The sequence below is a fragment of the Carcharhinus amblyrhynchos genome, unplaced genomic scaffold (genome assembly GCF_965287045.1).
Source record: "Carcharhinus amblyrhynchos unplaced genomic scaffold, sCarAmb.v2.hapA scaffold_38, whole genome shotgun sequence".
NCBI classification, from domain to species: Eukaryota; Metazoa; Chordata; class Chondrichthyes; order Carcharhiniformes; family Carcharhinidae; genus Carcharhinus; species Carcharhinus amblyrhynchos.
The window spans coordinates 8,300,284-8,316,309 of NW_027649779.1; the positions used below are offsets into that span (position 1 = coordinate 8,300,284).

At 47.9% G+C, this 16,026-nt stretch overlaps 1 protein-coding gene and 1 long non-coding RNA gene across 2 annotated transcripts in view; one reads left to right on the forward strand and one right to left on the reverse strand.

Annotated features, from left to right (window-relative positions):
• The window catches only part of LOC145362542 (uncharacterized), a 31,946-nt gene that overhangs the window by 2,217 nt on the left and 13,703 nt on the right, over positions 1-16,026 (forward strand). The gene's annotated exons all lie outside the window — the stretch shown is intronic.
• Positions 361-13,475, reverse strand: LOC145362315 (uncharacterized). The gene is made up of 3 exons (XM_080218394.1): positions 12,501-13,475; positions 4,007-4,545; positions 361-611 (listed from the first exon to the last, which is right to left on the reverse strand). The coding sequence occupies exons 1-3, from the start codon at positions 13,337-13,339 to the stop codon at positions 361-363; spliced, it is 1,629 nt and encodes a 542-aa protein (XP_080074520.1). The 5' UTR covers positions 13,340-13,475.

Genomic DNA, 16,026 nt, shown 5'->3' on the forward strand with positions numbered 1-16,026 from the left:
TTTTACAGTGAAGGCCAACATGCCATTTGCCTTCTTTACTGCCTGCTGCACCTGCATGCTCACCTTCAGTGACTGATGCACAAGGATAACCAGGTCCCTCTGCACACTCCCCCCTCCCAATTTACAGACATTCAGGTAGTAATCTGCCTTCTTGTTTTTGCTTCCAAAGTGAATAAGCTCACACTTATCCAAATTATCCTGCATCTGCCATTGATTAGCCCACTCACCCAACCTTTCCAGATCATTCCGAAGGATCTCTGCATCATAATTCACCCTCCCACCCAACTTGGTATCTATCATCTGGAAAATCCATGGTGAGCCCCTGGACAATGTGGATCATTACCCACACTTGGGAGTCTCCTATCGGCACAGGCAGACATCGGCGATGAAATTCAGCAGCGACTCCAATGCGTCAGTGCAGGCTTCAGACGCATGAGGAACAGAGTGTTCGAAGCCTGAGATCTCAAATCCAGCACCAAGCTCATGGTGTACAGAGCAGCTGTAGTCTCTGTCCTCCTGTATCCATCGGAAACATTGACAGTGAACAGCAGATACCTCAAATCCCTGGAGAGATGTCACCAACATTGCCTCCACAAAATCCTGCAAATCCACTGGCAGGATAGGCATACCAATGTGAGTGTTCTGTCCTGGACCAATATCCCCAGTAGTGAGGCACTGATCACACTAGACCAGCTGCGATGGGCAGGCCACATTGTCCTCAAGCCCCACACAAGACTCCCACAACAAGTGCTGTACTTCAAGCTCCGCAATGGAAAGCTGTTGGAGAAAATTCCTAAAGTTTGAGAAATTTTAAACCATTAGGCATTTCAGACACTACCAGCATTGAGTTAAATGATTTAGAAGCTAACAAGGGAACAGTCTACATATGCAAATGCAGTAAAAGATTCTGATTTACTTGTAATTCAGAGATTTAAACAAGTAATTCTGATTTAAACATGGATTTTCTGATTTTAAAATAGATATTAGCTGTATTTTAAAAGCAAATGTAACCTTAAGCCAAAGGCAGGCTGCTGCAAGGCATGATGGTACAGGGATACTTACAGACAGGCTACAATCTTCAGAACAATGAAACCACAGAATTTGCCAGCATTGGTCAGGAAAGTTTCTAATAGAAAGGTTTTCAAAGCAGCTTCATGAATAGGATTCATTCACACTGTCCAGATAAGACAGTGCCTTCTCAGACATGAAAATTTACATTTGGCTGGTTGGCCAATGGGAACAGTAACTTTGATCTTTATAGCTAAGCGTCTGGGGTTACTAAGCAATAGGGGAAGTACATCAGCAAGAGGGGGAGGAAGCATCCGGATTCTACGGACAAATTAAATCCCATTGTGTCAGAGGATAAAATGGAATTGGCTAAAGTATATGACATATATAATTAATGATTTTTTTGTATGGAAATTGATTGGTTCACACCTAATGAAGGGCAGGAGAATTTGACATGAAGAATCTATCCTAAGCATTCTACGTCAGAGTTATTGTAGAGATCAGGATGCTTCTCTTCTAGAGAGGTATTACACTGTCCAATAATGTCTCCCTTCGATCATTGGTCAAATAAAAGATAAATCTTTAAACTGGGACACTGGCTTTCGTGAGTCTTTGTATTGTCTGAAGGTTTTGGCAATACTTGGTTTCCAGTGGTAATGTACCCAGTGTGTTGGGGGCAATGAACTCAGAAGAATCATTCAACATTCAAGGATTTAATCAACAAACAGTTTATTGAGTTACCATTACCACCTGTTAGATTGTTGTTCTTTATCTGGGGTTGAGGTGACAACGAGAGAATTCTCAGTTATTCCAAATTCCTCCAGGCTACATTTAAAATTTTCAGATTTAACTGGTTTGAATAAATCCACAATTATAAACTAAAATAGACACGAGTTTCCGAGTGATTCAAAAACAAATCAACTGACTGCTGAAAGGATTAACTTTTCTACAGAGCCTAAAGGGGTGGGGAGAGAGCAGAAAAAAACTTGGCACGCAATTATGGCACTTTACATGATTTTAAAAAAACTTTTCTAACAACAAAACAAACTTGATTTTAAACTTCATTATTCATTTTTTTGTTACATTCCTCAACCTAATTATTGTAATTTGATCAGTTATTGTTAGGGATGGATAACTTCTGTGCTTTATAAACTGATTCACTCATTTTGTTAATCAGAAGCCAGACTTCTTCATTCTTATCCGTTTTTTTCCTCTCCCACCACTCCCTCTGTTTTGCGGGAGGGTCGTGGGGATTTCAAATCTCATTTTATCATAAAAGTGAAATACTGCGGATGCTGGAATCTGAAACAAAAACACAAAATGCTGGAAAATCTCAGCAGGTCTGCAGCATCTTTGGAGAAAGAATAGAGCCAATGTCTCGAATCTGAACCATCGAAATGGCTCTATTCTCGAACCATTTTATCGATAGGTTTTGTGTTCCTAGTTTCCAAATGGCAGGTAAGTGACCTGTCTGGTACCCACTCAAGCTCTGATTTTTCACTGGCCTTGATGGGGGAAGATCATAACCATTCGGATCTATTCTCAGAGGGTCCACTTTTCAGTCTGTGCTACTTGGAATATACCGTCACTTCACTGACTATCGGGACACAAATCAGTCACAGTTTTTATCACAAATTTAGGATAAATTAATTTAAACAATGCCTAAGAACGCCTCTTAATTTATTAACCAACTACCTGCCACTGTTTGTTGATTGGTCAGACTCCTCTTTTTACAGATTCGAGTATCTCAGCCACTGAACACCAGCTGGTCCTGGGATAAGTTTAATTCCAACTCATTCCCAGTAAATATTCTCACCAGGCGCCCCCCCCCCCCCCCCCCGGGGGCCCTGCTAAGCAGCTTTAATGATCAGTAATTACAGAAACTGAGCTGTCACAGGAATGTGGTCAAGACAGCCCAGTCCCATAATGCCTCACATTCAATCTGCACTCCTTCCATTATAACAGAATATGTGGCTGTATGTAGCTGCCTCGGCCATGGTCAACCCCAACACTGCCTTCCTGAACTGCTACAATGCCTGTAAATACACCCACAGTGCTGTTAGGGAGTGATTTCCAGCTACACGTTCCAGACTTTCACTCACTGTAGGTGGATAACAGATTGATATATTCCATTCAACCACACCCAAGCTGAGTTATCCCAATTATTGTCCAGGACAATATATTCACAATATCTTTACAACAGAAATTAAACATTCCCATTTGATTTCAGGTACTAACATATTCTGTTAGTTTGTTCTTTATTGTCGATGTCAGGCTGGGGTTGTTCCCCTTGGAGCAAAGGAGGTTGAGGGGAGATTTGAACGAGGTGGACAAGATTCTGACAGGTTTAGATAAGGTGGACAAAGTAAAGCTGTTCCCATTCGCTGATGGGACAGGGACGAGGGGGACAGAGATTTAAGGTTTTGAGTCAGAGATGCAGGGGGAGGAATGTGAGGAAGAATATTTTGCTGCAGTGAGTTGTATTGACTTGGAACCCGCTCCCTATGAGGGTGGAGGGAGTGGAAACAATCAATTACAAAGGAAATTGGATGGAGATTTGGGGATTGGCGGGGGATGGTTTCAGACAGAAATGCTGATTACATATCTCTGACCTCCCTAACACCCTGTCACTCTGTGATCCTTGTGAAATTTAAAACCAAGTATTCACAACAAGGCTCAAAGAGCATCAACCCACTGGAGGCAAAAAAAGAACAAAGAACAACACAGCACGGGAAACAGGCCCTTTGGCCCAACGAGCCCGCGCCACCATTTCAACATTGTGAGTCCCCCCTTCCACCCATCCAAAGTCATGAGTCCTGCCAGTCCAGCAGAAAGAAACCCTCTGACTCTCTCCATTCACCAACCATGAGAATGAACAAAATGCAGTCCTGGATATAACTGAGAGCTGAAACAGTAACAGCAGAATCCAACCCCTGGAATCACTCATGAACCTGTTGGTGTCTCAGCAGCTGGGATGAAACTCTGAATCCCTTCCCACACTGAGAGCAGGTGAATGGCCTCTCCCCAGTGTGAACTCGCTGGTGTATCTGCAGGTGGGATGACTGAGTGAATCCTTCCCCACAATGAGAACAAGTGAACAGTCTCTCCCCAGTGTGAACTCGCTGGTGTCTCTGCAAGTTGGATAACTGGTTGAATCCCTTCCCACACTGAGAGCAGGTAAATGGTCTCTCCCCAGTGTGAACTCGCTGGTGTCTCTGCAGGCTGGATGACCAAGTGAATCCCTCCCCACACTGAAAGCAGGTGAACGGCCTCTCCCCAGTGTGAACTCGCTGGTGTGCCTGCAGGTTGGATGACCGAGTGAATCCCTCCCCACACTGAGAGCAGGTGAACGGGCTCTCACCAGTGTGAACTCGCTGGTGTGCCTGCAGGCTGGATGACCAACTGAATCCCTCCCCACACTGAGAGCAGGTGAACGGCTTCTCCCCAGTGTGAACTCGCTGGTGTGACTGCAGGTGGGGGAACCGAATGAATCCCTTCCCACACTGAGAGCAGGTGAACGGCCTCTCCCCAGTGTGGCTGCGCCGATGAGTATCCAACAGAGAGGGGACACTGTATCTCTTTCCACAGTCCGCACATTTCCATGGTTTATCCATGGTGCAGGTGACCCTGCCTCTCACTTGGGTGGACAATCAGGTGAAGACTCACCCACACACAGAACAGTCTCTCCCTGCTGTGAATGGTGTGATATTTATTCAGGCTGTGTAACTGGTTAAAGCTCTTCACTCAGTGCACGGGAACACTCTCACTTGAATTTGGCAGTGTGTTGGAGTTTTTCCAGTCACACTGATGTTTAAAATCTTTTCAAATCTCCTTCCAGATTCAATGGTTGATGATATTCAGGTTCCAAGGAATATGACTCTGCCAGATCAGGACCTGACATTTGAGATTTCAGCCTGTGATTCCTCTTTCAATATCCTGTAAAACAAGTTGACACAAGTTATCAGTGGCAGTACAGGATCGAAATTCAGAACAGACAATTCTACTTTCTATGGAAATGTTTTCCTCTCGTTCCTCAAAAGCTGTGAATCTCCATCCCACACATTCTCCCTCCATTCTCACTCTGCTGTATCTAATATTCACCCTCCCAATTCTCCTGAAGGTGCTGATTGAGTCTGATTGACAGATCCATGCTCACTGCTTCCTGTCCTGGACACAGAGAGCTGAAAATCTCCATGCAGGCTGCCAGACAGATCTATGCACATATGACTGGACTAAAAATGTGTGGAATGTAAGACTGGATTCACTTTCTTTCCCTTCAGTTGGTGCAAGTCCCCAATTTCCCCGAGAATGAGAAAAGAAATGGAAATGGGGAAACATTGATTTCCTCCCAGATGTTGCACAGAGGAGGAAGTTTTAGTCTAAACTTTATTGGCCGACTTCTGCATTACGACTCTTTCTCAAAGACATTGACATCCTTTGCTCCCTCAGCTTGACACATTTATTAGTCTGGCCAAAAGGATGGTCTCTTTCCTAATGTTCACAATTAAAGGGCTGGTTTCCCTCGGAGATGGCTGACATTTAAGAGAATAATAAATTATTAGAGGACAGAGATATGCCGAGTGTTGTTATATTGTGGATCTGATATATTATTTATGGTTCTGTAACAAAATACATTTATTATTTCTCGTCTTGTAATGAGGCACTGTCGCTCTGTTATACATTTGCACTCAGAGTCATTACAGCACAGAAAGAATCCATTTTATATTTACAGGGTGAGGGGGTGGAGAAACTCAACTCAAAATCCTGCAGTCTCTCCGTGCTGCTTTTTAAATTTCAGTTCAAACCCTGGGCCACACGGGAAGCTGCAGAGATTGGGGAAACTTAACAAAGCAGTTTGTGTCTGTGAGTGTCTTTGAGCTTGCTGGGGTGCCAGGGAGAGAATGTCACTGTCTTCACCTCTCTGTATAAAACAGACACCAAATTACAGGACACTCAGTATACATTTAATTATCAAATATCTGTCTGTCTCTCGTTCTCTCTCCCGATTTCTCCCCCTGTCTGTCTCTCGTTCTCTCTCCCGATTTCTCCCCTTGTCTGTGTCTCATTCTCTCTCCCAATTTGTCCCCCTGTCTGTCTCTCGTTCTCTCTCCCGATTTGTCTCCCTGTCTGTGTCTCGTTCTCTCTCCCGATTTCTCTCCCTGTCTGTCTCTCATTCTCTCTCCCAATTTCTCCCCCTGTCTGTCTCTCATTCTCTCTCCCAATTTCTCCCTGTCTGTCTCTCATTCTCTCTCCCAATTTCTCCCCCTGTCTGTCTCTCGTTCTCTCTCCCGATTTGTCCCCCTGTCTGTCTCTCGTTCTCTCTCCCGATTTCTCCCCCTGTCTGTCTCTCATTCTCTCTCCCAATTTCTCCCCGTCTGTCTCTCATTCTCTCTCCCAATTTCTCCCCCTGTCTGTCTCTCGTTCTCTCTCCCGATTTGTCCCCCTGTCTGTCTCTCATTCTCTCTCTCTTGATTTCTCCCCCTGTCTGTCTCTCATTCTCTCTCCCAATTTCTCTCCCTGTCTGTTTTTCTCTCTCTCTCTCCCTGTGTCTTCTGCAGCAGAAACAGACAGAGACAGGGAGAGAGGAAAAGAGGCAGGGATGGAAACAGCTGTAGGTGTGGGTTAGATGCAGGGGGAGACACACAGGCTGTTAGAGGGAGGGGGGCTTCAGTGAGGGACGGGGTGTCCAGTTTAATTCTGAGGGACCCGGTGGCGGGATTTCACTGTCTCAGCCTCTCTCTGTATAAACATTTCACAAATTAAAAAAAAACACTCAACACAGCTGATTGCACCTTGTGGGATCCTGCTGTGCACCACCAGGATTTTTGTTCCAAAAGAATTTGGCTTCATTTTAAGAGAGTTCCAGCCTTTCTGGAAATTTGGGATGATGCAGACACACACAAACACACAGTAGTGATTGAGGAAAGGGTCTCATAGCAGGCGAAAGGGGTGGGAGCACTGTGGGGAGGGGGAAGGACTGTGTCCCATCTGATTCAGGTTCACATTGCTGCTGCTGTGGGATCTTGCTGTGCACACACTGGGCCTGTGGCCTTTGCCCCGCACTGCAACAGCGACCACACTTTTTATTTTGGAACAAGATCAGGCTCAGGGACCGCAGAGTGGGTTCAAGGAAAAACCTGGAAAGGGGGTTGGGTAAATTCAAGTACTTTAATCTCTGAGGCATCGTAGACTATGGAGCAAGTGCTGGGGAATGGGAGGAGTATAGATTGGGATTGGATGGGCCAGCATTGAGCTGGTGGGCCAAAGGGCCTGTTTCTGTGCTGTGTGATTCCAGATTCTTTTCTCTCTCTCACCCTTTTCCCAGGAATTTCTATTTGAACCATAGAAACCCTACAGTGCAGAAAGAGGCCATTCGGCCCATCGAGTCTGCACCAAACACAATCCCACCCAGGCCCTACCCCCCTATCCCTACATATTACACCCGCTAATCCCTCTAACCTACACATCCCTGGACGCTAAGGGGCAATTTTTAGCATAGCCAATCAACCTAACCTGCACATCTTTGGACCGTGGGAGGAAACCGGAGAACCCAGAGGAAACCCACACAGACACGAGGAGAATGTGCAAACTCCACACAGACGGTCCACCTTGTTGTCCAGCGAGGGGCATACATGCGGTGGGTCATACGAGGGCTGCTCTTGGATGTTTCGAGAGTGGCCTAGTACTTCACGTCGTTAGTGTACGCTTAAACTGGACCAGATACTGGGCAAGACGACAGCTCAGTGACTATCACTGTTTGCTGTGCAGATACATGGATTTGGGCCAGTATGTGTGGGAGTTTGCGCATTCTCCCTGTGCTTGCATGGGTTTTCTCCGGTTTCCTCCCACACCCCAAAGATGTGCTCTTAGGTTGATTGGTGTAACAAATTGTCCCTAAATTAGTCTCCCCTCAATCTGGAGTGCCATAAGCATAGATGTGGGTCTGGGTGGAAGAGGGAACTCACAATGTTAAAATGGCAGCACGGGCTCGTTGGGTCTGTTTCCCGTGCTGTGTTGTTCTTTGACCCAAGCACAGGAATAGAACCCAGGACCCTGGAGCTATGAAGCAGCAGTGCTATCCACTGTGCTGCTGTGCAACCCTATTTGGATGGGAGATGGTATAGATGAGAGATGGGATGGTATAGAATTTCTCTGTCCCTCCAGTGTTTTTGCCGATCCTTGCACCCCTCCCAGACACTCCTATCGATATTTCATCTTTCAACAAAATGTGGGAGAAAACCCCAGTGTGAATTGTTGTCAATTTAATTTGGAAAGAGAGGGAGAGAGAGGTGTGGATCCCATTCCCCACACACACTCCTGCAGTCCTCACCCACAACATTTATTTAACCTGGCCCTCACCAGGTTGTGTGTGTGTGTGGGATGTTGCTGTGTACACAGGTGGGTCCGGCTCCCTATTCCTCGCACTGTGACCATGAGCGGAACTTTAAACAGAAAGCACTGAGGGGAAGGAGAAGGGTTGGGGAGGGGGAGGAGAGAAGGGTTGGGGAGCGGGAGGAGAAGGGTTGAGGAGGGGGAAGGAGAGAAGGGTTGAGGAGGGGGAGGAGAAGGGTTGGGGAGGGGGAAGGAGAGAAGGGCTGGGGAGGGGGTTGGAGAGAAGGGTTGGGGAGGGGGAGGAGAAGGGTTGGGGAGGGGGAAGGAGAGAAGGGTTGGGGAGGGGAAGGAGAGAAGGGTTGGGGAGGGGGATGGAGAGAAGGGTTGGGGAGGGGGAAGGAGAGAAGGGTTGGGGAGGGGGATGGAGAGAAGGGTTGGGGAGGGGGTTGGAGAAGGGTTGGGGAGGGGGAAGGAGAGAAGGGTTGGGGAGGGGGAAGGAGAGAAGGGTTGGGGAGGGGGAAGGAGAGAAGGGTTGGGGAGGGGAAGGAGAGAAGGGTTGGGGAGGGGGATGGAGAGAAGGGTTGGGGAGGGGGACGGAGAGAAGGGTTGGGGAGGGGGAAGGAGAGAAGGGTTGGGGAGGGGGATGGAGAGAAGGGTTGGGGAGGGGGAAGGAGAGAAGGGTCGGGGAGGGGGAAGGAGAGAAGGGTCGGGGAGGGGGAAGGAGAGAAGGGTCGGGGAGGGGGAGGAGAAGGGTCGGGGAGGGGGAAGGAGAGAAGGGTCGGGGAGGGGGAGGAGAAGGGTTGGGGAGGGGGAAGGAGAGAAGGGTTGGGGAGGGGAAGGAGAAGGGTTGGGGAGGGGGAGGAGAAGGGTTGGGGAGGGGGAAGGATAGAAGGGTTGGGGAGGGGGAAGGAGAGAAGGGTTGGGGACGGGGTTGGAGAAGGGTTGGGGAGGGAGAAGGAGAGAAGGGTTGGGGAGGGGGAAGGAGAGAAGGGTTGGCGAGGGGGAGGAGAAGGGTTGGCGAGGGGGAGGAGGCGGAGAGAGATAGAGAAATGGAGGGAGAGCTAAACAGAGAGGGAAGTGGAGGGTGTGAGGGTCTCAGGAGTAGCAGGAGGGAAGAGACACAGAGTTTGGGGGGGTGTCCTTCTCCATTGTGGGACTGCCAGTGGGATCTTGCTGTGCAGAATTATCTTCATTGTAATTTGACTCATTCATTCATTGATTAAGGGAGGGGGGATGTGATTGGGGAATTATAAATATTGATACAACGCTGCACAATTTTGGAAACCCCCCCCACCCGCCAAAAGGATACAACTCGTCTCGTAATCTTAATTAAGTGTGTGTGAGATAGTAGGAAGTTACTGGTTTTAGACATAGAATCCGTACATTGCAGAAGGAGGCCATTCGGGCCATCTAGTCTGTACTGACCACAACCCCCCACCCCCACTCCCAGGCGTTATTCCCGTAATCCTGCGCTTTTAACCTGCTGATCCCCCCTGACACTGGGGTCAAATTAACACGGCCAGTCCACCGAACCTGCACATCTTTGGAGTGTGGGAGGAATTGGTAAATTAAAGCAGGATCTAACACTCTCTCTATCAGGAACAACTAACAGCTCTTTCATTTAGACTGGGGGGGTGACAACCTTATTAAAACAAGGAACAAACTGAATAAACTCCCCAATAGAATGCTGTTCCAATGACCAAACTCACTCGGGAATAATGAAATAAATCATTCCAGAATAGAGTCACCCTCAAATAATATAATACCAGGTGTCTGTTGGAAGTGTGAACTTTCTTCTGCTGTTTCAGTCTGGAATACTTTCTGAGTTGGTTTGTGTTTGGAGGGTGATGTGATGAAGCTCTATATATTACTACAGGATTCAGAATCAGACTCTCCCTCCTTCAATCTAAAGAGGCAGCAATGTCCCCCTCTCCCTGTTATTCCCCCCTGTCGGGGTTTAAACACCTAGAATTCCCTCACAGTATTCCTGCAATTTGAGTAGCTCGAGGCTGTCACCAACACTGCAATCTGAATGTAATCGGTTGTGTGTGTGTTTGAGAGCTTGTTTTAAAATCATTGGTCCAATTCAGAACCTGTTTTGCTGCTGGGATTCTGGCTGCTGCTTTGGACACAGATGTTATAAAGTTGTCTTCTGCAGCCTGCTTTCTGTAGTTTAAAATCCCAAAGACACAGGCTTTCGAAAGACTCAATACTGGGTGGGTTATTTTGATTTTCTCGGCATTTCTTTTCAATACTTACATTGGGCAAACACCAGATTTTTATATGCAACTTCATTACAATATTCGACGGGGATGTGGGGTGGGGTGGGGATGTGGGGTGGGGTGGGGATGTGGGGTGGGGTGGGGTGGGGGGGAAGGAAGAGAGAGATGGGGGGAAGAGACACGAGGGTGGGGGGAAGAGAGAGAGAGAGAGACAGGGAGGGGGGAGAGAGAGAGAGAGAGAGAGAGAGATGGGAAGAAGTGGGGGGAGAGAGAGGGGAAAATAGGAAGACAGCAAGAGGTGAGGTTTGTGGGGGGTTGCAGTGAGGGGGTGGGAAGAGGCACATGATCTGGGAGGGGGGCTGTCTCATGTGGAGAGGGAGAGAGAGGGAGGTGTCTGGTTCCCTTATTTCCCACTCACTTGACCCCAATCCTGACGATATCACTTTGTATCTGGCCTTGTTCAGACTGTGTGTATGTGGGATCTTGCTGCGCACTCATGCTCTGTGTTTCTTTCCCCCCCCCCCACAACCACCACCGCATTTCTCGCACTGTGACTGTGCCTCACACTTTAAACGTAAAAAAAATGGAGGGAAAGAGGGAGGGTGGGGTAGTGAGAGAGAAACAGGGTGAATGGAGAAGGGGTGGGAGCATGTCAGGGGCTCAGTGGAGGGTTGGGGAAAGAGACAGAGGCTCTGGGGGTGGGGGTGTCCTCCTGTGGGGGGGCGGGATGCAGGTGACTGATAGAAGTGGGAATAAGCTCCTGTGTTTATTCACTGGCCTGTCTCTGGAGTAAATGCCTCCCCCCCAGAATGTTTTGATATGTTTTAATAAATTATATATCGGGACAGTCACGAGGCATTTGGAAGTTCATTTCATTTGAAAATTGTTCCCATTTTGTCGGGGTTTAATAATGAGGATGTGAAAATGAATGTTCCCCCTACCCCCCCTCAGTGAGATTGTGAATTTCAGAAAGTAGGGAGGTCTTGCTGCAGCTGTATAGGGCATTGGTGAGGCCGCAGCTGGAGTACTGTGTGCAGTTTTGGGCGCCGCACTTACGCAAGGATATTTTGGCCCTGGAGGGAGTGCAGAGGAGGTTTACTAGGCTGATACCGGAGTTGAGGGGATTGAGCTATGAGGAGAGGCTGAATAAACTAGGCTTGTACTCGTTAGAGTTTAGAAGAATGAGGGGAGATCTCATTGAGACGTATAAGATGATGAATGGGATGGATAGGATAGAGGTGGAGAGACTCTTCCCGCTCAAAAAAGACAGTAGGACTAGGGGGCACAGCCTCAAGATAAAGGGGAGGCGGTTTAGAATGGAGTTGAGGACGAACTTCTTCACTCAAAGGGTGGTGAATCTCTGGAATTCTCTGCCCGTTGAAGTGGTGGAGGCTGCCTCGCTAAATATTTTTAAGACGCGGGTTGATGGGTTTTTGATAGGAGAGGGGATTAAGGGTTATGGGGAGAGGGCGGGAATGTGGAACTGAGCAGCGACAGATCAGCCATGATCTTATTGAATGGCGGGGCAGGCTCGAAGGGCTGGATGGCCTACTCCTGCTCCTATTTCTTATGTTCTTATGTTCTTATGCTGATTAAATATCCCTGACCTCCCTAACACCCCGTCACTCTGTGATCCTTATGAAATTTAAAACCAAGTATTCACAACAAGACTCAAAGAGCATCAGCCCACTGGAGGCAAAAAAAGAACAAAGAACAACACAGCACGGGAAACAGGCCCTTTGGCCCAACGAGCCCGCGCCACCATTTCAACATTGTGAGTCCCCCCTTCCACCCATCCAAAGTCATGAGTCCTGCCAGTCCAGCAGAAAGAAACCCTCTGACTCTCTCCATTCACCAACCATGAGAATGAACAAAATGCAGTCCTGGATGTAACTGAGAGCTGAAACAGTAACAGCAGAATCCAATACTGAATATCACTCATGAACCTGTTGGTGTCTCAGCAGCTGGGATGAAACTCTGAATCCCTTCCCACACTGAGAGCAGGTGAACGGTCTCTCCCCAGTGTGAATTCGCTGGTGTATCTGCAGGTGGGATGACTGAGTGAATCCTTCCCCACAATGAGAACAAGTGAACAGTCTCTCCCCAGTGTGAACTCGCTGGTGTCTCTGCAAGTTGGATAACTGGTTGAATCCCTTCCCACACTGAGAGCAGGTGAACGGTCTCTCTCCAGTGTGAACTCGCTGGTGTCTCTGCAGGCTGGATGACTGAGTGAATCCCTCCCCACACTGAGAGCAGGTGAACGGCCTCTCCCCAGTGTGAACTCGCTGGTGTCTCTGCAGGCTGGATGACTGAGTGAATCCCTCCCCACACTGAGAGCAGGTGAACGGCCTCTCCCCAGTGTGAACTCGCTGGTGTGCCTGCAGGTTGGATGACCGAGTGAATCCCTCCCCACACTGAGAGCAGGTGAACGGCCTCTCCCCAGTGTGAACTCGCTGGTGTGACTGCAGATTGGATGACCGAGTGAATCCCTCCCCACACTGAGAGCAGGTAAATGGTCTCTCTCCAGTGTGAACGCGCTGGTGTGCCTGCAGGCTGGATGACCAACTGAATCCCTCCCCACACTGAGAGCAGGTGAACGGCTTCTCCCCAGTGTGAACTCGCTGGTGTGACTGCAGGTGGGGGAACCGAATGAATCCCTTCCCACACTGAGAGCAGGTGAATGGCCTCTCCCCAGTGTGGCTGCGCCGATGAGTATCCAACAGAGAGGGGACACTGTATCTCTTTCCACAGTCCGCACATTTCCATGGTTTATCCATGGTGCAGGTGACCCTGCCTCTCACTTGGGTGGACAATCAGGTGAAGACTCACCCACACACAGAACAGTCTCTCCCTGCTGTGAATGGTGTGATATTTATTCAGGCTGTGTAACTGGTTAAAGCTCTTCACTCAGTGCACGGGAACACTCTCACTTGAATTTGGCAGTGTGTTGGAGTTTTTCCAATCACAGTGATGTTTAAAATCTTTTCAAATCTCCTTCCAGATTCAATGGTTGATGATATTCAGGTTCCAAGGAATATGACTCTGCCAGATCAGGACCTGACATTTGAGATTTCAGCCTGTGATTCCTCTTTCAATATCCTGTAAAACAAGTTGACACAAGTTATCAGTGTCAGTACAGGATCGAAATTCAGAACAGACAATTCTACTTTCTATGGAAATGTTTTCCTCTCGTTCCTCAAAAGCTGTGAATCTCCATCCCACACATTCTCCCTCCATTCTCACTCTGCTGTATCTAATATTCACCCTCCCAATTCTCCTGAAGGTGCTGATTGAGTCTGAGTGACAGATCCATGCTCACTGCTTCCTGTCCTGGACACAGAGAGCTGAAAATCTCCATGCAGGCTGCCAGATAGATCTATGCACATATGACTGGACTAAAAATGTGTCGAATGTAAGACTGGATTCACTTTCTTTCCCTTCAGTTGGTGCAAGTCCCCAATTTCCCCGAGAATGAGAAAAGAAATGGAAATGGGGAAACATTGATTTCCTCCCAGATGTTGCACAGAGGAGGAAGTTTTAGTCTGAACTTTATTGGCTGACTTCTGCATTACGACTCTCTCTCTCAAAGACATTGACATCCTTTGCTCCCTCAGCTTGACACATTTATTTGTCTGGCCAAAAGGATGGTCTCTTTCCTAATGTTCACAATTAAAGGGCTGGTTTCCCTCAGAGATGGCTGACATTTAAGAGAATAATAAATTATTAGAGGACAGAGATATGCCGAGTGTTGTTATATTGTGGATCTGATGTATTTTGTTACAGAACCATAAATAATACATTTATTATTTCTCGTCTTGTAATGAGGCACTGTCGCTCTGCTATACATTTCCACTCAGAGTCATTACAACACAGAAAGAATCCATTTTATATTTACAGGGTGAGGGGGTGGAGAAACTCAACTCAAAATCCTGCAGTCTCTCCGTGCTGCTTTTTAAATTTCAGTTCAAACCCTGGGCCACACGGGAAGCTGCAGAGATTGGGGAAACTTAACAAAGCAGTTTGTGTCTGTGAGTGTCTTTGAGCTTGCTGGGGTGCCAGGGAGAGAATGTCACTGTCTTCACCTCTCTGTATAAAACAGACACCAAATTACAGGACACTCAATATACATTTAATTATCAAATATCTGTCTGTGTCTCGTTCTCTCTCCCGATTTCTCCCCCTGTCTGTCTCTCATTCTCTCTCCCAATTTCTCCCCGTCTGTCTCTCATTCTCTCTCCCAATTTGTCCCCCTGTCTGTCTCTCGTTCTCTCTCCCGATTTCTCCCCCGTCTGTCTCTCATTCTCTCTCCCGATTTCTCCCCCGTCTGTCTCTCGTTCTCTCTCCCGATTTGTCCCCCTGTCTGTCTCTCATTCTCTCTCCCAATTTCTCCCCCTGTCTGTCTCTCGTTCTCTCTCCCGATTTGTCCCCCTGTCTGTCTCTCATTCTCTCTCCCAATTTCTCCCCCTGTCTGTCTCTCGTTCTCTCTCCCGATTTGTCCCCCTGTCTGTCTCTCGTTCTCTCTCTCGATTTCTCCCCCTGTCTGTCTCTCATTCTCTCTCCCAATTTCTCTCCCTGTCTGTTTTTCTCTCTCTCTCTCCCTGTATCTTCTGCAGCAGAAACAGACAGAGACAGGGAGAGAGGAAAAGAGGCAGGGATGGAAACAGCTGTAGGTGTGGGTTAGATGCAGGGGAGAGACTCAGGCTGTTAGAGGGAGGGGGCTTCAGTGAGGGACGGGGTCTCCAGTTTAATTCTGAGGGACCCAGTGGCGGGATTTCACTGTCTCAGCCTCTCTCTGTATAAACATTTCACAAATTAAAAAAAAACACTCAACACAGCTGATTGCATCTCGTGGGATCCTGCTGTGCACCACCAGGATTTTTATTTCAAAAGAATTTGGCTTCAGTTTAAGAGAGTTCCAGCCTTTCTGGAAATTTGGGATGATGCAGACACACACAAACACACAGTAGTGAATGAGGAAAGGGTCTCATAGCAGGCGAAAGGGTGGGAGCACTGTGGGGACGGGGAAGGACTGTGTCCCATCTGATTCAGGTTCACATTGCTGCTGCTGTGGGATCTTGCTGTGCACACACTGGGCCTTTGCCCCGCACTGCAACAGCGACCACACTTTTTATTTTGAAACAAGATCAGGCTCAGGGACCGCAGAGTGGGGTTCAAGGAAAAACCTGGAAAGAGGGTTGGGTAAATTCAAGCACTTTAATCTCTGAGGCATCGTAGACTATGGAGCAAGTGCTGGGGAATGGGAGGAGTATAGATTGGGATTGGATGGGCCAGCATTGAGCTGGTGGGCCAAAGGGCCTGTTTCTGTGCTGTGTGACTCCAAATTCTTTTCTCTCTCTCTGTTTTCCCAGGAATTTCTATTTGAATCATAGAACCCTACAGTGCAGAAAGAGGCCATTCGGCCCATCGAGTCTGCACCAAACACAATCCCACCCAGGCCCTACCC

Bases quoted from the DNA above. Each gene is read 5' to 3' on its own strand.
- LOC145362315 (XM_080218394.1), bottom strand. From the start codon at position 13,339: ATGGATAAACCATGGAAATGTGCGGACTGTGGAAAGAGATACAGTGTC. The intron at 4,546-12,500 runs GTGATATTCAGT...TCATCGGCGCAG, and splicing joins AGACACCAACAGGTTCATGA to CCACACTGGGGAGAGGCCGT. The intron at 612-4,006 runs GTGGGAAGGGAT...CTATCCTGCCAG, and splicing joins GCCATTCACCTGCTCTCAGT to TGGATTTGCAGGATTTTGTG.